Genomic DNA, 24,119 nt, shown 5'->3' with positions numbered 1-24,119 from the left:
CTGAATACGAGCAAAACTGCAGGTGAAGCTGGAGGGTGGAAGCTCCTGAATTTTAAGACTAGTCCAATCTTTGGCCTGCTGTCCTGCTTTAATCGAATAGTTTCACTTTCCTTCTGTGTACCACCCTTAGTGGTACAAGGTAAGGTGTTCAGCATCTGCCCTAAAACTATATCTCTCAATTATTTGTGGGAAACAAGGATGGTACTGGTATTGCTGACATATTGTGAGGTTTAGTTAAATCATAGTTATTTTGTGTTCTTTAAAAGAATAGTGTAGAAAACAAAGGGTCCATTCCTGAAAATGAATGGAAATATCATGGAAACATCATGGAAATGGGAGAAGCTCGATGTCAAATTAAGTTTAGTCCTTCTAGAGAGGACAAAGTGAACCATGGAATCAGGGTGAGGTACTTTTGCATCCACTTCAATAGCAGTACTTTAGGCTTCTGTAGCATTTCTTCCCTTTAGTATCACAAAATTCTTTGCGGATGTCAAGTACTCATCAGGTCCCTTTGAGACAGGTGAGTTATTATCCTCATTTCATATATGATGAAAATATCCTGTCTTATACCATGTGATGTGACAAGTATTGCCACCAAGAGTTTAGCAGAGGGAGTCCCAGTTTCATCCTGTGTTTGTTCACTATGCCATGTATTTCAGAACGTGAGTTAGGGCGAACATTTCCTTCATGACGTCTCTCAGTAGTCTCTCTGGCTCTTAACTGCTGGCTCCCTAAAGCAAATTCTGGAGGTTCTGTGAATTCTTTTGTTTTAAATGGGGCTGCTGGAACTAATTTTTTTTTTCTTCTTCCTGTGATTCTGACCTTTTTGTCTTCTGTCCATCACAGAGCTGCTACTGATTGCAGAAGCGAGTGTATCTGCCTAGATTCTGCTCATAGGAAGAGTGGTCTTAACAGACAAGTATTTCTAATTGTGTCCATCAGGTGGCAATGTAACCTCACTCTTCTTTTTGCTTTACAGGCTGGCTCCTGCCCTGCAACTGACAATGCAGCGTCTCGGGAGCCGCTGGTAAGTTCTTCAAGAAGCAGCATATAATTTCTTGCTGATAATATAATATACATGAGTTGTTCTCTTTGCTGCATCATTTTGCATCCATTGTTTTGATTTTCTACGGAGCTGATGCTTTGTGAAAAAGATGTAAACTGCCTTACGTTGCCCTGCTGTTGACCTCTGAATTCTGACCTGTATCCATAACCTCCTGTCTTTCTGCGGTTAGACATGGGTCACCTAGGCCACTGAGTTGTCATTGAGCATGGGTTGCCTGTCCTAAGTGTGTGCAATGTATGCTCTTGATCAGTGCTTATTTAGTAATGGGTGAAGAACGACCTGTGCAGCATAATTTAAACTGAGATTCTTAGTGCTATTGTCTAATAAAAAAATGCGTTGCTGCTCAGAGACCTCATTCAAGCTGTCTTTGTTTTCAGATGCACTCAGAGTGAGCTTAGAAGTGTCTGGCACCTGGCAGTGCATGTGATCCAATCTTTTCACTCTAGAACCATTTTTGAAAGAGCTCTGGGAAAATGGAGAACCCTGTTTTGTTTTCATTTTTATGGTGACGCAGAGTGGGAAGTGAGCCACCACTCTCTAGAGCTGCAGTATATATTTTTTTACAACCTCCTTTTTCTTTTTTTCCTTCTTCTTCAGCCGTCTATAACTCAGTCAAAACCTTGCCAAAATTCTTAGCCCATGTTATTGTCCTAAACATATAAATCTCTGAGTTTCTTCTCTGGCTTTCATTTGGTGATCATAGTGAATACAAGCTGTTTGCAGTAAGAAGACTCAAGTACTTTCCACAATGCTGTGGCACTGGCCACATCAAAGTATTTTTACCTTGTAACTTTTATCTGGAGAACCCAGGAGATGACTTTTAAAGGAAGGAGATGTGAGTGAAGACTGTGACCTGGGAAGGGTCAGTAAAGTGCATCTAATGAAAGGGCTGTTCGTGAATTCTGTTAAGCTCTGCATTGAAAATCTTTCTAGTCTAGTAACACTGTGTCATCCCTTAATTGCATAGACATCTGTACATGAGATTACCTGAAGTCGTTATTGATACTTAGTGTCTTAGTGGTTTGGGTTTTTTGGGGTTGTTTCTCCCCCCTACCCCACCCCCCTATTAGGAAGGTCGTAGCAGGCAGCAGATCATCACAGCATGTGCTGGTCAACAGTTCGTTCTCTTTCTCAAGGCAGATTCTACCATTACATTTGATTTAATTAATTTCACTGTATGTGCAACTGAAGAATTGCTCAGAGGAAGCACATAGCAGTTGTGTATCTTTCTTTATGTATGTGTATTCCTACCACATAAAATATTTATCAGTTTAAAGAACTCCAACATAAACTTCACTCTCACAATGGTGAGTCTTGCATGTCAGCTAATTAGAGCCCTTTGAAAAGTGGAGGTTTTCTCATTTTTTCATTAATTGTTTGGGTTTTTTTTAATATTAAACTCACAGTCTTTGTCACGTTTGCTTAGGAGTCATTATTGCTTCCAGCTGAGTATCTGTAGAAGCCTTATTAAATGAGCAATTCAGTTCTGTGAGCCAGATGACCTAACTTCCACCACACTACTGTGGCTTCTCTGTAGCCAGGATCATGCATGCAGCCTTCTGATGCATGCAGTAGATCTCGGTCCATAAAGCAGACTTGTAGGCACATGGCGCCATGTCATAAAAATGTTTACGGAAACACCAGAACAAACTGTGGCATGAATCCAACAAATGGCTCTGTATGAGAAAGCCATGTGTTCAGGCATATCATTGCTGACTTCAAATCTGGTGTTAAGCAGTTGAAGATGACTTACAGAATCCAGAGGAGGGAGAAAAGAGTCTCATGACCAAATTCTCCTCTGTACCCCCTCACCTTTTTTGACTTAATTGTTGACCGAAAGTACTCAACACTTCATAAGACTGAGACCTGTTTGGAACGTGTCTGTGGTGTTATGCACAAGTATGAGAAAGCAATAGAATTAAAACATCTTGCACTGTATCAGCAGATGTCATTATAGACTCAGACTGTTTTTGTATTGTACTTTCGATTCTAATGGGCACTGTATCCTGCAAGGTGCTAAGTACCTTCTGCTCTGTGCTCAGTGGCACTCTCTTCTGTGTACTCCTTACCCCCACAGCCTGCTGCTTTCAGTAGGAATCCAGGAGAAGCAATGATTTCTATTTGTTTGCAAGAGAACTTCAGCGTTCTGCCAGATCATGTAGCAGATGCAATCTGACACATCATATTGTGTCCTGCATTTTGGGTCTTCGGAGCATACCTTGCTAAAGTTTATGGCCTTACTGAGGCCTTCAGAATGGAGCCCTACAAACTCATGTCACACTCCTAATTGTTCTTTCTTCAACCCACTTTTGATGTTTTGAACTACCAAACTGGAGATAAGGGACTCCAGGTCCATGCCATTAATCCCTTGAGTTATCCAGTGTCCTTACAATAAACTGTCCCAACTGAAAAATGCTCCCTAATAAGAGGTCATTGTGTTATAGTACTGACAGTGGAGAATGAGTTGGAGGGGGATGGGAAAAGCTATAATTTTTGCAGCAGAGAGCGGACACTCATTTCCCTAGCTGTCGGTCTTGGCCCATTAAAATTTGCCGTGTAGCTCCATAGTGGGAAGTGTAACCTTGTGTTAGCAGAGTGTCAGCATCTCGCTCTGCTGCTGTTTACAGCCACGTTTGTCATCGTCAGCGCAGGATCAGCTTCTCCTTGAGTCCAGCTTATCAGTGAACACTGCTGCATCCCTTTCTGCTGGTATGTGCAGCCACCTCTGATAATCCTCTGAACATGTGTGGAATTGGAATAGGTTTGTCTTTTTGCAGCCACTCAAAGCAAAGTCCTGGGATGTGCAAAAGATGTAACTGTGAGGTTAATGTGTTAGAAAATCCCCTTTTCTTCTCAGATTTGTTTCTTTGGTCTAATTTCTCTCTTAGTGTCATTGCTTTGTCTTTTTTGCTTCTCCTTTTGGCTTGTTTTGTCTCTCCCTAGCAGCGTCTTGTAGCTTTTTAACCATACTGTTCTGCTTTTGAGATGTTTTCAAGAGCTTGGATATGTTTGCTGTTGGCCTTTGCTTTCTGCCGAATCTGCTGCAATCTAAATTACAACTATGAAGGTTATACATATGAGAGCCTCTAACATGAGCCTGGGTTGCAGGAAGAACCTAAGGAAGCAGAGATTCTAAGTGAGACCTTTCCACGTGCTGCTTGTTTGCTGTTTGTTTTTTTTTTCCCTGCCACAAAACGTACTCATTCCCTTGCTGATGCTTGGTATCTGGAACAAGTACTAGTTGCAAAGGTAAAAGTACTGGTTGTAAATGTAAAACACTCTCTTGGTTTCTCACTAAGTTACAAAATCCCTGGATCATGGAATGAGGAGCAGGGTATTTTCTTTTGCAGGATTATTTAATTTTTCCTCTTTTATTTTTAGCATGTGCTGTTTCTGTTACTTGCTGCAGATGATAGCAGTTAGCACTGAAATTTGGACATCTTATTCCCTTTTTTACAGGCTGTCGAAAGGTAACAAGAATTACTGCTGCCTCTATAACAATTAGTGTAGAGTTTGTTGGGATGTGCTGGAACCTTCGTGGCTTTTCCTCACCCTTCTGTTAAACTGATTTTCAAATTTTTAAGGGTCATGATAATGGCCAGAATACTTTTAACACCTCTTTTTGTGCAAACATCATGGGGTACACTGGAGACATGAATTATTGTGTTTAGGGAATATGTCTGTGTTATCTCCATTTTCTGGAAAAGCTAATTGAGATATACAGGTTAACTGTTTAGCCAGGTTCAGCCAGCAAGTTGGTGGCATAGATGGGAGATCTAGTCTGTTGGCCTGGTAAATGAGGTAATTTCTATTTCAAGGGCTTCATTCTGCCCCTTTTATGTCTTTGGAAAAGCCTCTAGCCTTGCACATGTAGTACATTTTTTAAAAGCGATTGTGGTATACTGCTACTTCTTTAGTTCATCCTTTTTCCTGGTTTTGACTACTTTTCGGGTGATTGAGGAATAGTGAAAAACATGGAGAGCAGAAGAGAGACTTGACATTTCTATATCCATTGCATATCCACAGGCACAAAGTCGCATCAGTCAGTTTGTCCATGCTGAACACATTCGGTGTTTGTATCTATCTTTGCTTTCCTGAACCATCAGTTGAGATCTCAAATTGAAGCCATGATTGAGTCTTGGTTATGGACATATTTAGTTCCTCTACATTTTTTGTGTTCAGTTGCTAGGTTTCCTTGGAAGTAAAGCAGTAAAATTTGTGATAGGTGTTTATAATGGATAAAACTTTTGAAACTGAAACTGGACAGTGTTACTTATTCTTTTCTCAGCTGCCTGGATTTAGGTGCTTAGCATTCAGTGACAGACAGTAGAATTATTAGATCCATGAGTGGGAATGAGGAAAGGTTACAGAACTGTATTGTAAGATTTGAGAGAGTTTGTTGGGGCTAAAGTTAGTTAAGAGTACTCAGAATCTACTTTTTATGAACAAATCTTTGGGCACATTGGGAATCCACGTCCCTCTTCTTCTTATGAAGTAGTAGATGTTCTCTCTGTCCTATCAAACCCTACAGAAAATGAGATACATGGGAATTTTTTTAAGATTCTCCTTTGCCTGAAATTATTGTTTGAAATGAAGACAAGAATGATATTTTCCCTGAAAAACTCATACTTTGTTTTCTGGAACACATTCTTACGCAAGGGATACCATGTAGTATCCTTATCCTTTCTTTTAGAGTTCAAAGGTCCTAGTCTAGATTTGTAGAAAAATGTCATTTTTTTCACAAGGACTTTTGTTTCCAGAAATTATGTGAGGGACTGGAGTGTACAGAAGGGACTCTCCCCATCACACTTTTGCTTTCCATTTTCCCACCCTTTATTGTTTAAGACAAGATTTATACCTGTTTACTGTACAAATTTTCTGTCTGCCGCAACGTGTTTGTTCGGAGTGGTGGCCTACACTGAATGATTCTCTAAAAGTATATCTATCCAGAGGGGATTTCCAGACAGCCAGAGTCAGTAGGCAGCTAACTTACAGCCCCCAGCGAAACATTAGTTAGGATAATTTACCACTGTCAGCAGGAGAGAGAGAGAGACTATCAGCTTTGTGACCTCCTGTACAGGCAGTAACCCTAGTGGTGTGATAATGCTTCGGTTTGTTTGGGGAGGTCCTGAATGTGTTGCTGTGGATTCCCAGTGCTGGACAATAATTCCATCAGGCTGTGGAGGGCAATTGCTGTGCAGATTTTGGTTTTAGTGGGCCTGGAACAGAGAGCCAGAGGTGTGTAAGAGCCAGAGCCTTACACAATATCCTTTGGTTTGCTGCAAAGAGAATTCTGTGGTTTACTAAGCAGACCTCTCTTGTGTTTGACCGTCTGATAAGTTTGAGATTATTGGGTTTTTTGCCTGGCTTTGTCTCTTACTTCTGCATGTTCACTGACTTCTTTTGTTGTTCATCCAAAACATACTTGCTTAATCTGTCAATTCCTTTTACTCTGTTGATTTAGACAAGTATTTTAATAAGTGCAAAACATGCAGATGCAAATTTACTTGAGCATCATTAAAGTAACACTGTCATGTCAAGTTAAATTGCCTGTCTGAGGTCAATGGGAAAGTTTTCTTGGAATTCCTTTCAATCCCAATTTTAAAAGAGAGTGGACTAGAATAGTTTGGGATATAACTTCTGTTGTAGCATTATATGTTAATGTATGAAAGCTAGAAACTTGCAGGAGTTACAGGCTAAAGCAGGTTAAGACTCTATCAGACTGTATAAAATGTAATAATAGCTTTGCCTGTCCCCAAGAGCTTACAGGTTAAACGACACTTTAGAGCCGGTGGGTGAGGCAGCATAGCAACTAAGATAGGTACAGTCATTTTCTATTATAGTGTGGTAAGTTATCACCTTATAATCTTTTCTATGCATTTGTGCAGAAGAGAGCTCTGAAAGCAATTCTTACTTGCTTTTCAGACAAACCAACATTACTGGTCAGAAGACTTTTAATATGGTTTTAAAATAGTTGTAGTACTCTAAGTTTTTCTTTACAAAACATGCAAGGAAATTAAAGTACAAGGGGTTAGGTTAGAATCTTTTCTAACATTAGGTATGATTTGACTTCCAGAGATCCCAGATCTCTCACTGAAGGTAAGATGGAAGCTACAGTGCTTTGTGACATTGGAAAAAAACACCGGCACCCAGTTAGGAAATACTTAACATTACTTGATATTTTTGCCTTGAGAAAAATGAATTTAATTTTTTTGTTTATGTTCATGTGATGTTTTGGAGGTCTAAACATGCTACACCAACAAACACTTTTTAGAGATCATGGCCAGCTTTACTATCAACCAGCTGTTTTATATTGGTTGGCAGCCCAGCTGTCTGCCTGCTCAGAAAGATTGGGAGCACTTTGCTGTGTGCATCACAGCTGTCGGAAAGGGTACCTGTTCATTTCAAACAGGTGACAGCACACAGCAAAGAGGTGCCTGCACAGTGTGCGCTTTGGTAATGATGGGTTATGGGATCAAGGTGAGATAATAGTATCATTTCAGCTACCTGTGTGTGGAAAACATGCTATGTGCAGAACAACTTGTAGAGGGCAGCAGTTGCCCACAGTTCTTTCTGCCTAGGGAGAGGAGGGACCAGCTTAAGAACTTCACAGGAGTGTCTGCCTTTTTAGCTTCTTGAAATAACTTTATGCAGGAGACTTGTTCTTTGGAGTGCTTCTTGACTCCACATTATTTAATTCCTTACCTGGAAAGTGTTGCTAGAGATTCTTACCTCTAATACAACTGAGTAGTTGGACTCCTTTTGCCTGCATCCAAATGCTGCCTGTGTCATTGTTACTGCAATCAAAAAGAGTCTAGTGACAGCTAGTGATTCTTATGAGATTGTAACTGCCTACATGTGATAACTTTCTTCGCTTCTTGGCTTCCTCCTACTTTTACCTGGGAGATCATGCCATAAGAAAAAAATTGTAATGTCTACGGGGTCTTTGTTGTGCCTCAGAGCAAAGGATATGTTGCATCTTCATCACATTAAAAAGTAAGGTAGCTGGGGCACAAAAGGCAGAACGGCTCATTCAAGAACTTGAAAGAACTTTCCCCAACTTTGATGCGCAGGAATACATCCTTTAGGTACTTCTGATGCCAGCACCTTCAGAACCAAGATTTGCCAAACTAGGAAGTTCAGAGTTGGTATAATTCTTGGATTTGGAGTTCCTAACCAACTTACTGAGAAGAGAGTTTCCCTTCTTTTCATGGTTCTTGTATTTCTCCGTATGTCACTTACATTGCAAATCCTTCCAAACATCTTAATAGTTTTGTCTGTTTGGTTTGGTTTTGTATGCATGTTTACATAGCTCTTCTTGTTATCAATTGTACAGACAATGTCCTCTTACCGGTTGTGATCCCATAACACACCACTGCTACTTTGACAATTGCCTTTCTGGAAAAGTAACAATGAAAATATGCGTAGCTTTTTAGTAAAAGGATTTTAGAGCTGGAGAGAAGCAAAAGAGATAGCTTCATATCATCACCCACACTCACAATATGCCCCACTTTTTCACATTATCTGTTTTATCTTTTGGTCAGAGCAGGATTTTCCTCTGCTGTCAACTTCCTAGTGTTTTGTCAATCATCTGAACGGCCTGAATGATGGTATTCCTTGGGATGCAATTCTGCAGCCAAGTACATCTTGCTGGAATGGAATTTCCCTGCTATACAGTGAGAATTTCCTGTGTCTTCCTTCCAGCTTGCTTCTCCTGTTTGTTTTGTGTGCCACCCTAAGTGGTTCCTTTCCTCCTTAAGCATCTGCACCCTTCAGATGTTTGCAGACAGTTATCACATCATTTCTCCTTTCCCCCACCCCCATCCTGGTCTCTTAGCCAAGCTCTACATATTTAGCTCATTTAATCTTTCCTCATAAGTCAAGCCTGTAATTGACAGCTCTGACACGAAGAGTCGCATTGGTTACACATGCTGCCAACAGGATATAAATACTTTCTGTGCAGTGATTGAGAATTACAGTCAAGACTGAGACGAGCCTGCCTGCCTCTCCCCCCTCCCCCCCCCCAATTTTTGACAACCCCTTTCGCAACATCAGGTTGCCACAATCTCATAAAGATGGACTTAGCTCTCACTCTAATGCTCAGCCACCAAGCACCCAGTATGCTTCACAGAGCGATATCAGGTCACTTGGGAAATCCAGTACTAAAGCCCCATGGGATTCCAGTCTGATCTTAATTCTTACAGAGGCGGTGGTCTCTGTACTACTCTTGCCAGGCATGCAGGTGCCTCAGGCTGCTGATGGTCATTCCTTCTGGGAAGGCAGAGCTGAGCTCCGTGCAGCCGTGTGTTACCTGAAATGAAGGGGTCTTGCTATGCACATGCAAAATGAAAGAGGTGTTGCAGCCGGTATCCCATGCGCATGTGTTTATGCACTGCCATCAGGAGGCTCACAGCACTGGTGCTGGCAGGGATCTGTTGTGCAGATACTGCTGGCACTAACGTTCTTCACTGTCTCTGCCAAGAGGAAGCTCAGGATGCTATTGATCCGATTGGCGTAGCTGTGAACAAGTTCAGGGTTCTTGCTTGTACATGTAGGATCTGGGAAGAGGCTTTTAGTCTTATCCAGACAGGTATTGCATTGGAGTAAGAGGTAACTCTGTACTGCATGTCTGTGTGTTGGTACATACAGATCTGTTTCCAGCTAAACATATTTGGAGGTTGCTTTAGATTACTTGTCTCCTCATGTTTGTTGCATCCTCTTGAAAAAGATAGGTGCAGCTAACAAAAGTTGAGGAACTGGTAAATGAATTGTCTAGCTTCTAATGTTGTATTCTGTGAAGCTTCATATGATACAGCTTCCCCAGCGGGGCTAGTACACAAACATTACATGTATTATTGCAAAGCATGCAACATAAAGAGAGCATTTATGAAAGGGAATATCAGAGGAAACATTATAGCAGGGACCTTTATAGCCTTTCCATTATTATGGTTTAAATCTTGACATGGTCTTTATTTGCAGTGACACTGGGACCAGTAAAGAAGTGTTTTTTCTCTTCCCCTCCCCTCCCCTTTCTCCCATCTCCTTTTCATTCTTTTCTTCCACATCCTGTTCTGAAGCTGTGGTGCAGAGATACAAATCGTTAACCATGCAAGTAGTCAGAGCGCCAGGTTTCAGTTTGTGTGGAATCAGCCCCTTTTGACTCAGAAGTTGGAAACCAGATGACTCACTGTGATGCATGTTTGTTGTTTTTAATAACTGTCATTTTGCAAAATACGGTCAAAGCTTCAAACCATGACTTCTGGAGTAGGGGTGGTGTGTATTTTTTTTTTTAATTGGGGAGGCTATAAGCTGGAAAGTGTTTGTAGCTGCAGTCTTCCCTTAAAATCTAAGATGAAATAAATTAAAGCATTGCCAATGTGAAAGATTTTAGAGATAATTTTTTCCTGTTACCTGAAAAAAATATTTATTTTCTTGATCAATTACTTGAAAAGGCTCCAGGTGCCAAGCATCTGGTGGGATTGTAGGCCCCTGGTTTATGTTTATGTTTTTTAATATATACCCAAAGGGACAGGTTTCTTAAAGAGAAAGCAGGCAGATGTTTTTCATTTGTGGAGTTTTAAAGAATAAATGCCATTCCTGCTTTATCATTCCAATTTAAAAAAAAAAAAATTGTCATCTATCTCCTTTCTTTTATAAGACACTAGCAAATGTAGTATTTTAGTGGCAGAATTCCCTATCAATAAAATATCTTAGCAGTATGGAAAATTTGAAAATAGGTACACATTTCATTTTCTAGAGATTTATTACTGCTTGTACAACAGTTTGTAAACCATAAGCTCAGTTTTAAGTGCTTTATGAGTTTTTTGTGTTGTACGTTCTAATTTGCCTCAAGAAGTGTTGTTTTAGTTTGTCGAAGTTCTACAGGTTTGTTTTGCAGGTCAGTTAATTAGCAGTGTAAATCTACAGCCATTCCAACACAGAAGAATGGAGGTACACCAGTATAAAATCTATATATATGAGAACAGAATTTGACCCTATATATAAAACCTGTACGTAGTGGCCTTATGACAGAATTCATTGTGGTCATGGATTTTTTCCTCCAGTTCAGTTTCCAGATTTGGATGCTTTCTAACCATTTCTATCATGATTTACATTACGGTCTTTTGCAATTGCTATTGCAAAATGAAGTGCTCTGGTGTAGTCCAAGGCAGGTAGACGACTAGCCTACCTCAGCCTGTTGCTTCTTGTTACAGAGTAAAAAAGCAGCTACTGATTTGAGAGTTCAAGTTCAGCTTTTAGACTGAGATGGGGCATCTCGCTAATGGTACTAGGAAAAGCATATTGCCATTACTCTGAGGAAATACGGATCTATGTGCTGGCTACTCCGGGACAGCTGCTGTCTACCTGATTTGTTATTCTGATCAGGAAAGAAATAGGTTTTGGTCTTTATTTTTTAAAGTGAATATAATTGCTTGTGAAAGATAGTGAAGTGATGGCTTTGGAGACTCAAATCATCTTCTCACAAAACTTAAACTGCAAGCTGTGATAGCAGCATTGCAGGATTCCCCACCAGCATGATACGGAAGGGACCCCCCTCATCCCCCGAGAGATGAGAGGAGAATTCAGTCTCTAGCCCATTTGATGCTTGACTTCCCTCTGAAGCTGCCAAGAAGGATGCCAATTTTTCCATTTAGCTGACTATTGTATAGACCTTAAAAGGGAAGGTTTTAATGCAGTTGGCTGCGATATAGACTGTTAAAGGGAAGTTATTTATTTTAACTGGCTGCTGTATGGATTATTACAAGGGCATTCTTTTAGCTGCAGCTGCTATATTGACTAGTGAATGTGCTGGGCTGTATCGCTAGTAGCTGTCATATTGACTGTTACAGAAAAGATCTGTATTTAAGCCATAACACTGCAGTGGGATCTCCCAGGCAGGATATTAATGCTAATTCATCTGCTCACCCCCTGCTGTGAGTGTTATTTGTTTAAATCTGTAGAATCCCACAGCGCATTTATATCCTCGCTAGAGTGAGCTCCGCTCCCTGTAATTATTTAACATTATATGCTGATATAAATTGTAACAGTTAAAGAATGGTAATGAGTAGCAAAAAAACACAAACTTAACCTTAGAAATGGCAGAGTCAGCTCTTAAAACAACAGCCAGCAACTTTCACTGTTCTCTGTCTTTTCCCAAGTCCATATGCACAATATTGTGCATACATTATGTGTGTGCGTGTGTGTTCATGCTCGCATTGGCAACTGTGCCGGGCAAGGCTGTAATTATGCAGAATGCACTGTGAAACTTATGCATACACTCATAATTACATACAGTGCCTACGTACAGCAAGTTTTATCTCTCTGCAGTTCAGCTTCTTGATGAGTTGTTCTGATAGGTGATTTGAGTTGGGGCTACCATACTGACAGAGGAAATGGAGCCCCTGGAGTCTTCTTGCAGGGAATATGTGTCCGAAGGTTAAGCTGAAAGCCATCGGGTGTCACTGTTGCTCTGTGTAGGCTCAACTCGCAGTGGATTTGTCTGGCACCAAAAACTGGACTTTGAAAGTAGTATTTTTGGCTATAAACATCTAAGGCATTTACACATGATTTAAATATAAAGTGCATGTCCATACAACACCATTTACGTGTGGGTGGAGTGAGCGGAGGTAGCTCTGTTGTGTGTTAGCTGAATTTTTTTTCAGTTTCTGTTGCCTATTACAGCATTCTTGTCCCAAACCGGCATGCAAGATGGCCAGCTACTGCTGAGTAGCTGTTGCATTCTGCTCTAGAAGTGGCTGTGGTTCAACAGTGGAGGTGACCTGATTCCTGTATATAATTTGCCTGTGAACATTAAGCTATGGGCAAATTTTTGGTTTTATGATGTGCGCAACTGTGGTATAGAAACAACAAAATTATATTCAGTTTAGATTTTTGACGAGCTTTGGGGCTACTGGGCTGAAAAGGTACTGTAGAAATTTTTTACCTGTAGTATGTGTGTCAGAGCTCTTTGAAAAAACAGGTTTGCATTAAAACAGTTCATCAGTAGCATAAGAAAACTTTCACTGACTTAAAATGGAGATGAGAGAGAAAAGCCATGTAAATAGCAAAGAAAATGTATTTTAAAAAGCATTTTTTGTAGTCTCTGTCCCCTCTGATTTCAGGTAGGGAGTAAAAGCTGGCGTAAGAGGAGCTGAGCTTGTACTTGATTTGCAGAGTAGCGTGATGGTCGGCTAGGCTGCGTTGGCAGCATGGACCTGTGCCAGACTTCACCACAATTCATACTGTGTCAGTTTAATAAATGCACTACTTAAATTATGAAATTACAAAAGAAAAAAGAGAATGCACTTATTCAGACTCTTAATACATTAAAAATAAGGCATTAAAACACTGCCTTTTTTTTTCCCTTCCAGAATCAATAATGAACAGGAAGGGTTGTAGACATTAACAGTCATGGACATTCAAACTCTTATACATAAATTATCTTAGAAAAATGCACATAAGACTTGAATAATGTAAATACATTAATGCATTTAATAATTTAAACATTAAAGCACATTCAGGAATTCGTGGCAGAAGCTGTTCTGAGATAAGGAACGGTCCTGGAAGTTGTGCGTCCCAAGATCGATGGCTGGTTTCTCCTTGAGAAAACTCTCTGGGGAAGTCAAGCTGTGCAACTAGAGTGACCGCCTGTCCTAAGAAATCCCAGGATGTTAGCCAGCTCTTTTGCTTTTCACCTCTCATTTTTCTCCACCACATGCATGAACACGTACATGCAGAATATCTCATGGTCCAGAAAAGGCCAATGTGCATTTTGCCATTTCTTTTTTACATATGTGCCGCAGTTTGTCTAGAAATTAGGTGGAACAGCTTCAAAGAATGAAAGTATCTTGGCTAAAGGTAAAATACCAATAAATGCTAAAGAAACTGCCTGCATATACCAAGTATCTGGACTCTGATCTACCCTTCTCCTGGGAGACGAGTATGGAGTCTTAAGTACGAACAGTGAAATGGGGATCCTGTTCTTCTAGGGTGCTGCATGGACCTGTAATTCAGCCTCCATCCTAGCTGTTGGTAAGACAGTGTCAGCTGGAGAAAGTGAGGCTTGGGGAAATAGTGCTCTCCAGGAACACTCAGCTCTTTCTTGGAGCCCTGAGAATCACAAGGTTGGCTCCAGTGTAATGACAAGTAAGGGGGTTTATTCTGTTCTTGCCTCTCAGCTCTTTGGATTGAAGCACTTTCAGCGCTGTAGCAGCACCTAACGGGCACACCGAGGTCCCCCTTGTGCAAGGCATCTTCCTGAGGATTTTGAGTTGTGTCATTTTTGCTGATGTAATTAGGTTTGAAAGGTGGTGTATCAACCCCTCATGCCATTTTCCCTTGGTTCATAGCCTTGCTTTCTTTGCCTCTTCTGCAGGCAGGTGCTTTGGAGGTCATTTGCACCCTACAGCCCCACTCACAAAGTGGTGTAAGGTGTCCTGCTTAGGCCTAGATACTGATGGAACTAATGATGGAACTAATAAGAAAGAGCTTAGTCTGATCCCAAAGGGAGAAGAGTTGGGTTGGTTAATTAAAGGAGCCTGGCACAGGGCACCTAGTAATTATAGGTGCAAGAAGTCTGAATTTGAAGAGGACTGTGCAGCTGGAGAAGGATGGGGAGGCACCCAGAACTCTGCAGGCTGTGGGCAAGAATGCAGCAAAACCAGATCTGGAAATCAGACTCTGGCAGAATTCCTTGGTGAATTCTTATTTATTCCATTTTTTAATGAGGACCTGAATCTCTCCTTATGCATTTATGTTTTTGCATGCACATGCGTATGTTCAATTCCAGTTACACCCTATGGCTGGGAGGGTTATTTTATTAAAGACCAGAAGATTGAGAGACAGATGTTTTAAGAGACACAGACCTTGCCCTATAGTAGTTTGGAATAATTAATGCTGACTGCTGCATTGGTTGTATTATCGATGCTGCTGGGTCTTTATCTCAAGCTTCGTCTTAACACCCATGAGTCTGTATCACTGTAGGGCAGAGCTTTTGAAGGCAAAGGGGCTGAGGCCACCAGGACCTGCTGGGAAATTGCTCCTAAACTCTTATGTAGGTGTGGGGTGGGGAACAATGCTATGACATCACATTGTCATCACCAATGCTATGTCTCTTTATAGCTAAGTTCCTTAAAGCAGTGTTTCTCAAACTTGGGTTATAACCCCCAAAGAGATGCAAAAAGCTTCAAAGAAATTCACAAAGTCGCTAGCCAGTGAACAGCTTTCTACCGGTAATTGCTATTTGGAGTTCTGTTCCTCTTACTTTGAAGAGTTAACATTTATTCCAGTAACTCTCAATTTTCTGAAGGAACTTGCTGCCATCTCAGCTGAGGAATGTGGGATGAGCCACCACAACAGATGAGTGTAAAAGGGAGTCAAGCTTGCATAAAGTTTGAGAAGCAGTGCTTTAGCAAATTTTATTTTCCAAGGACAAGCTCTGCAGATGTTCCCCAAAATGGATCTATTAACTTTACCTGATGAAAGATAAAGACAGTTATTTTGTCCCCAATGGATTTCTCAGTAGGCCCCATCTGGGGAAGGTAGGACTGTCTGTGCAAAAACGTATTGTTTGTGTTAGTGCTCAGGACTAAATTATGAGGCAAGGAAAGTAACTCTTATTCTACCCTTACAGCTGATGTGCTGTATACGGGTAGGAGGATGACACTAGAAAATGAAATGCTGGTTCTAAGGGATGCTAGCTCAAAAGATGAAAAGCACTAGTTTTGTCTAACTATAGGAGAAGATGGTCCATAGAAGAAAATTGCTTTGAGAACTTGACTAGTGTACTGAGTATGTGTATGTGCTCCTTGGCTGTCCTAAGTGTAAAATAAACAAATGTTAGTTTGAGACACTATTTATTTTTAATGTTGCAATGGACTAGAGGAATGCTCATGGTCATTTTTTCCAGTTCAGGTGACTTCATAGCTTCTGATCACCTGTACAGAGCCAGAGGTGAATGCCCTCAGTTTTCCCATCTGAAGCAGGCAGTATCCCTGTGTACATGAAATAAATTCTGAGCCTCCCACACCTGAAAGGGAGAAGCATCGCTGGTGGTAGAAAAGGGGTGTGTCTGTTGCATGTGGGAAGCTCCTGCAGGGGATTTTTCATAATCCAGGGCCTGTTGAGGAGAGTACTTGAGTGATGGGATGCTCTGGACGTGACCTGCAGGGAAAACAGAGGAGTGGGTGGGGATCTCCCTAGGCTCTCATGGCTTAACGGCCACATTTAGCTGGATTTAAGAGGCATAAGCATTTATAGTAAATTCTACTGCTATATCACAGCCTGTTTTGTGCTTTTCTCGCTTTGTTTCCATGGGGGTATTCCGTGCTTTATCGCATTTCACAGCCTGAACTTTTTCCCCTACTTAGATGATTTCATGGGACAGAGATATAAGAAGAAAGGGAATCTTGCCACTACTCCATCTCTTTATAACTCCGTGTATACCTGTCTGTCTACTCTCAGAGGGGCCAAGCTTTCTGCCTTCCAAAACCCTGCTCTGAAATTGCTGATTCAAGCAGGTAGCAACTTTTAAGATGCCTTGCAGAATAAATGTCTCTTGCGTGCTGCCCTGGTACTGGGATTTCCTCTCTGATTTATCATGCTCGGGTCTGCTAATGTCCCTTGACTAAACTGGGCATGGTGTGGTGGTGTGAAGGTCATTTTATATATGCCATATACATTTCAGGAGATGTAGTGGGAGGGTAGGACATCTGAAGCAGCATATCCTGCTGGGAAAAGGAGGAAGAAAAGGATAGTCTGGCTTTTCTTTTCACAACCTCTTGTGGTGGGATGAAGGTTTTGACAGCCTAATTCAGCATTTAGAGAAAGAACCAAGCAGAAATATTCCCCCTCACCCACTCCTTGCAGCCCAGCTGTGACAAACTGACAGATAATTAACAAATCAAGACCTCCTATTAGCCTTGTCCCTGATGCATTAAAGCAGCTCCTATGTTGCATGTGTCCTTTAGCAAATGCCTGTACTTTATGGCTACAGAGTGAGGTAGGTAGATCACTTTAGAAAGGCAAAGGATTCTCTAAGATGTCAATGGACAAATATTTCCAGGAATGGAAGAAGTTGTCTCTAAAAGAAAATGGTGGACAGTAGGTGGGAGAGCTGTACCATGACTGAATGGAACCTACTCTAATGGTACAGTGTGTGTATGGAGTATCTTCTGGGAATATAGGACTGAAAGGGATGTATGGAATTATTCTGGAGTACCTCGTGTTTTTACAGAAAATGACATAAGTTGAAGCAGCAATTGATAGGGCAGGTTTTTTGACTGGGAGTAACAAAGCCTGTAAAAATTACATGCCAGGAAATGTGGATTGTGTAGAAACAAATCTACTGTTAAGACCTTAATATTAAGTTGCAGGACATCTATTGGTGCCCTTTCCTTTCTATCCTCAAATTGTTGAAATGGCATGAGTAAGCCCCAAATAAGCCGCCTTCTCTTTGCTTTAGCTCCACTCATTTGAAGAAGAGTGTCAATATCCTTCCAGTTCAAGATGTTAAATAGACACAAGCCATTGGTTCAGCTTAACACATGTTAAAGGAGAGAGAGATATCTAATTGCATCAAAGCCACTCTTAAGTTCATGTATGTGGAGCCCATCAAGCTGAAAGCATCCAGACAGTATCTGCTGTTATCAAATCACTCTTGAGTCGAGCTAATTAAAATAGAGCTTCATTTTTCTGAACCATTGTTTGGCAGGAATTTGAAACAGGTCTAACCCAATTTCTGTGTGTTTATGAGCCTTTATTATATCAAAAGTACTTTTCTGTAAATGTACAGGGCAGTGTTAAATGAATTGATCCGCACTGTATCACTGTAGATGCACTATGGACTTCTTAATGATTTCTCTTCTAGCGTTTTCCAGATATACCCCAGAAAGCTTGCTTTGTCCCTTATCGTGTCATCTTCTTTCTCTCTTTTCCTTTCTATCTCACTCTCAAGAAAGTAAATGTCCTTGTATTTCTTTCTTTCATATCCTCCTCCTCCACTCTATTGGGATTTTTGTATTATTAAAACATTTACACATTTGCTGCCACATGCAAATGCAGAATAATAAACCAGGACTCTTTATACTCCAGACAGGAGCAGGAGGTCTCTCACCACTGATTCCTACCCAGTACTCATCCCTGTTGATTATAGGGGAAGGAGAGGAGAGGAATCTAAACGTTGCTGTGTCGAATCTGTTTGATACAGGATTTTTGTCCTTAATTTTTTTATTTTAAACATTTTACATTTCAGTCTGCAAATTCTAGGTATCACATTCTTCTTTATAATTTGCTACATACCAAGCAGAAAAGTTAAAGACATGTCGAAATTGCTCCCAGAAGACAGGTTGTACTCTTTGGCATCTAAAAGCTAATTCATTAATATTCTCTGTAGAAAAAGAATACCACACATAAGGCCAGTCAGTTCAGAACATATGAGTGTGAGTAGCAGCCCAGTGAAACAGTAAAGTCAGGAAATAACTATTTTTCTGGTACCCAGTACAATCCAAGTGGTTCATATGGTATTCTTAAGTCTTAAATTTATTTCTGAGCAGTGGATTCATATTACAAAAAAAGGAAGTTAAGGATTAAAATTAGGTAAAAATCCTGACAGTGATCTGTCATTAAATCTTCTCCCTGGACAGGTAGTAAAGACTTTTGGACTTTTAAAAATAGATGGACAAAATACAAAATATAAATTCTTTCTGAAATAGAAACGTACTTTCTGTATATTTCAAGGAAGTTGGCTTCTTTTAAGTCAGTTAATTCACCTTGGAATGGAATTTAAGTGCATTGCATTTTGCGTTTAATGCAGTCTATTCTGGATGCGTATATTCAGGTCCTCTGTGTAAAGCTTAAGAGCAGCATGCATAAATTGATACCGGAAGCAAGTGTAACATTTTGCTATAAGCAAACCAATGGGTAAGGTTCTATTAGATGTTCCCAAACTTATGAAGTATTATTGCCTCCTGTTCTGTGGTTTTAGAAAGACGAAGAGAATTTTTACTCAGAAGTTTGATCTTCTGTTCATTGACAGTGACTCTCTCCTGATTCCTCTTTTAATAAATTTAAGTGAATTTAATGCTGATAAAAAGTAGCAGAATCACAGTATTTAGAGCAGGGACATTGTACTGCCTGCTTTTTCTGTAAGCCTTATAAACAGACCTAATCTGAGGGCCCTAGTGCTAGGGACTTGACTAATCTCATTATTTATTCAGTTCCTATCTTCCCTTCCGAGACTGTCAAGGTGTACAGTGGGTACTTGTCTTTCTAGTAACTGTCCCATCAATATGGTCACTTTCCCAGCCAAGGGACATGATGCGACAGCTTTGAGAGAAGAATTTCTGGTAGAGCACAACAATAGAGGTAAATCCAGATACTCTTACATGCAAAAGTAATTCAAACAGCATTTCTGCTCACGTCATGGTGAGTACAGAATGAATGTGTCAGATCTAAGAATATCTTCATAGGCTTCTCAGCATTTCCTGCATATGCAATTGTTGCTGTAGTTGCTACTGCAGAAAGAAGTTTGCCATTCTAGCAAGAAACATTCTTTCTTTTTTTGTCTTGCAACAACAAGAAGTAAGTCAAGCATTTGGTCTGAGGATCCGAAAGCCCAGGAAATGCATCTCTAGGGCTCCTCGTCAATTTGGGACTTAATGAAATATAGAAAATACTCAATAAAAGCACCTTTATTACTTTAAATGTTTAAATGTGGAGTTTTTAGCCATCAGGTTAATGTTTTTGTATCATTTTTTGATTTGATTGTGAGCACTTTTCCAGGTATCTCTGCCACTTGAGCACTAATTGGATTTCCACAGATAAACGGTGCTAGCTGCAGCCCTTACATCACTGTGTTTTTACTTCATCATTATTTTATTTGTTTTTACTGTAAAGGTTAATAAATCTTGGTGTGTTTAGAGTATGAAACAAGGCAGGCAGGCTAAGAACTACAACATGAAGGGGTGAAGTTTTATATGCTGCTTTCTCAAGTCTGAGGGGTAGAAGGAGGAACAGTGTGCCCTTTGTGGTATTTCTAATGGGCTGCTGGGTATGCTGGGCAGCCAAGTAGCGATCCATAATCCTTAAGATAAAAAGCGTTGATCTCTCCACTAGTTCTCAGAGAGAGCTGTAAGGCGTTTGAATTGGGTTACCATTGATTTAAGGTGGGGAGAAGACTGAGTAGCATGGGTCTGCTTAAAAAGGGATATGTGGGATTTATTTAACTTTATTTAATTTTTTAAAGAAAATTGGAAGCCTTTCAGTGCAAGTCCACCTGAGTTCCCTCTGGATTCTCAAGGAAGTTAATATAGAACTTGCCAATATTTTAGGGAAGAACTAATTGAATGGCAGATTTTAGTCAGGATTTATGCTGCAAATAAATAGCAATAAGAATTTTTCAAGGTCCAAGATGTTTGCTGTCTCACCTACTTATTCAGGAATGTGTGTATTTTTTACCATTCTCCTGATTTCCTAGGAAGCTGAGCCTGACTTCCTACCACAGTAGAGGTAACCCTTAGTTTCCAGCCCCGTGGCAATGTGGAAGCCCGTTCTGGCCTAGCAGGATTGAAACTAGTATGTTTCAAACAACTTACCCCCAGTTTTTGGACTTTGTGGCTCAATAGAAATTGATGGAACAGCCTGTACTTCGGCCAAAGCAGCATTGAAGACTGAATCTACTTTCTTCTGTTATAAAGACAGAAAAATGCCTTGTAGCTCCTATGGATCAGGTGCAGAGTCTTGAGAAAACTGCAACGTTACAGGCTCAAGCTTTCAGTTCTGCCAGTTCTCTGTAGCAACAATGGCCGTTCTTACATTGGTGTTAATCCCTTGCTGTGGTCTGGACCCAGATTTCAGAGAGACTGTTGATGCTTTCTGCAGCATTTGTCAAGGAAACGGCTACTTTCTTTTTTTTTTTTCCTGAAGTGAGTAATTGTTTATTAATTTTTCAGCACGTAAAGAGTATAATTATAATAGTCCCTGACATGTGCTGGCTGTGCCAAGGTTTAAGGAAAACCAAAAAACAGTAGAAGTGCCATTTTTAACCTTCTCTGATTTTCTAGGCCTTCCTGGTTTGGACCCAAATTTCGGTGTAGATTCTAGGCAGGAGCACTCTGGCTTGAGTATAATTCTCTGTAGAACTAATTCGCTTGGACATTTTAACTCAGTTTAGGATGGTGGGATCTTACTCCAGTGCGTCAAGAGAGAGGAGTTGGTGATCAGTACACGTGATTTTTCGGTCTTGTATTGGCTGAGCAGCATCCTGAATTTGTCCTGACACCTATATGCTTTGTTTCTTTAAATAGTGAATGTAACATCCATGAAAAATGCCAGATTGACCCCAGGGGAAAATGAAGTGGACCCGTTGTTTGCAGAATATTTATGGCATGGACAACTACAGTGGAAATGCTCCTCATGTTTGCCCTTACGTTGTGTTTCACTCCTGTTGTAGAGGAAGCATCCTAAGAGTTTACAGGGAAGCTCAGTTGCTTTTGAGGCTGCTCATGCAAGTTCCTACAAGTGAAGGAGAAATTCTGTGATGTGAGCTGCTTTCTGTTGCGAACTGGACAAAGACAAGGGACGCAGCTGCTTTCGAATCTATAAAATTATTCCACTTGCAATCCCCATAGACCAGGCAGCTCTGGCCAATCAGATTTCTTGCCCCTTACTTAGTTTTTCCCTTAATGGGGCAATTAACAGCAGGAACAAAGTGCATGGTCTGCTCAGTCTTTATTATTATTTGTGTTGTAATAAATGTCTATGAGGCCCATTGCAGACCAGCACCAGGCACTGTGCAAATACAGAGAAAAAGGACGATTCTTGTCCCAAAGAGCTCTAAGTAAAATACTAAATTTACGTAAAGGTCTTCCACTGTTTTAAGTCCTTCTCCTTTTGCTATTACTTCCCAACTGCTGTGGTTTGCATGATTTATTGCACAGCTGTCACAATTTCCAGCTTCTTTAATGTTTCTAACATGAAACCTTTGTTAGATTCTGGTGATCCAAGTAGTTTCCTCCAGTGTCTCTTTATTCATTCTGTCATTCAGATCTTCCATGCCATCATAGCCCCCTGACTTCACCCCTAATTGTTTGGGGTTTTATTGCTGCAAAGAAAACACTCTGTTTCTAATCTATGTTTCCCATGGAAAGAATTCTGTTAAATGGGGTTCTTGAAATAGCAGGTTCAAGGAATAATAGCTTGCTGATTTTTCCTGTCCATTTGAGTCATTTCAGTCTAAAACATCTTTATAGAATCTTCCACAGAAGGGTTCTAGTTTTGATCCTCTTGCACTAAATCTAAACCATTGTATTACTAGTATTTCCCTGTCCCTTGACTGTGGAATTAGAAGGATCTAAGTCAGTCTGAACAATGATCCTGTTCTGGTGCATCTCTTTGATTGATTTAGCCTTCTGGAGTCTACCATTCAATAACAATTTTAAGTACTCGGGCACAATTGTTAGATGTGGCACGGACTTCCTATCCTTACGTCATCTTCTAGCTCCCTAGCATGTGAATGAACCTCCAGCAGTCCTTTTCTGCCCTGTAGTTAAAAGAATGAAAATGCAATAAATTACAGCTTCATTGTTTTTTACGTTCTGCACATGTGAAGATAATAGGGTAAAAGATTTCTTTCAAAAGTTATTGTACTTGAACTCTTTGCTAATGGCAATATTGAGAGAGGAGTGAAAAAGGTAAGAGTTGGAGGTGCTGCCATCCACTCCCTTGAAAGCTGTATCATGCATTTTTTTTTTAATTGTGGAGCCACAGAATGGTCTTAGTTCTGCTGTAGTGAGCATCTTGGACACTGAGTCATTACATTCCTTTGGAGTGATTCAGCTCAACAGCTTGACACTTGCATTAATTTTATAGAACAGAGCCTCAGTGATCCCTAGGCTTCATTCGGTAAGAAGAGAGAAGCAAGACGTATAAATTGGGTACTGTCATGAAAAGTTATAAAAATTTGATTCTCTTTAATCAGTTTTGACCTTTCACCTTCTCTGTGGCATCTGTGTTAGGTCCTCTTGAATCAGTTTGTTAACCTTATCATGGCACACTGGCTTCACCCACACTTGGAAGTGAGACACCTTACCTACTTGCATGAGACGCTGACCTTCTAGTCCATATATTATCCCCAATGATCCAGTACATTCAGTGCTGAGGTTATTGCTGTTTTTATGTAAACAGAACTTCAAATACTTTGCTGCCAGTTGGATTGCAAGCATTATTTCCCACTGCACCCCCCCCTCGTTCATCTTGCTGCAATACCTTCTTTGGTGGTACTGGTGATTATAGGAAGCTTGCAACTTAAGCTTAGGCAGAAGTACAAAAAGGGGATTTTTAAAGTTTATTTTTCCTTTGAAAGTGAGATTATATATTTTCTTTTCAATAAAAACTTAAATGTTTGAACTCTAGGAAAAAGGTTCATGCTACTCATTGGTTAAAATTTATTATGACTGCGTTATCAGTTTAATACATTTAGTTTGCTGTTCTACTCATATTTCTTATAAGATGTTTTTCCAGCATTTATCACTTCCCTGTAACAGTTTGTATTGTGTTAAACCTCATGTTATGAAATCTCATTTGGAGGTGTATTTCTTTCTGAAATAAAAAAACCACACAGCACATTTTCTCTGTGCGTGAAAGTAGTTAGTGTACGTTTCTTTTAAAGCATGTGTAAAAGTTTCTTGTTCTCTTTAGTTTTATGCATGTAAGTATTACTTGAATATTATTCCTTTTTAAAAGAGAGGAATTTTGTCAAGATATCCACTATGTTTTAAATCGAATCAGAAAAAACTGAAGATGGCAGAGATATTTCACTTTGAAAGGTGACTACTACACAGACGAAGTTGCTACTTTTCATAAGGGCTTTTACTCCATATATCAATGTGTTTTAAGAGAGACTTGGGTCAATAATACCATGCTTTAGAATTCCCTAAATACATATTTACACAATAGACCTTAAAATATATTAGTCTATCATGTCAGCTCCTGTACACTTCTATCAGGGATGTTTTATGTCCTTAACATATGATACAATAAAACTTTATTTTATATA

General features: G+C 40.1%; 1 protein-coding gene across 1 annotated transcript in view; it reads left to right on the top strand.

The window, feature by feature from the left end:
* The window catches only part of PEX14 (peroxisomal biogenesis factor 14), a 79,196-nt gene that overhangs the window by 6,508 nt on the left and 48,569 nt on the right, over positions 1-24,119 (top strand). Inside the window, exon 2 of the mRNA XM_054849363.1 lies at positions 980-1,027. Within this exon, the coding sequence (XP_054705338.1) occupies positions 980-1,027 (48 nt within the window). The remainder of the gene's footprint in view (positions 1-979; positions 1,028-24,119) is intronic.

Source organism: Grus americana, chromosome 21 (genome assembly GCF_028858705.1).
Source record: "Grus americana isolate bGruAme1 chromosome 21, bGruAme1.mat, whole genome shotgun sequence".
NCBI lineage: Eukaryota > Metazoa > Chordata > Aves > Gruiformes > Gruidae > Grus > Grus americana.
This window is presented reverse-complemented; position numbering and strand designations above follow the sequence as displayed.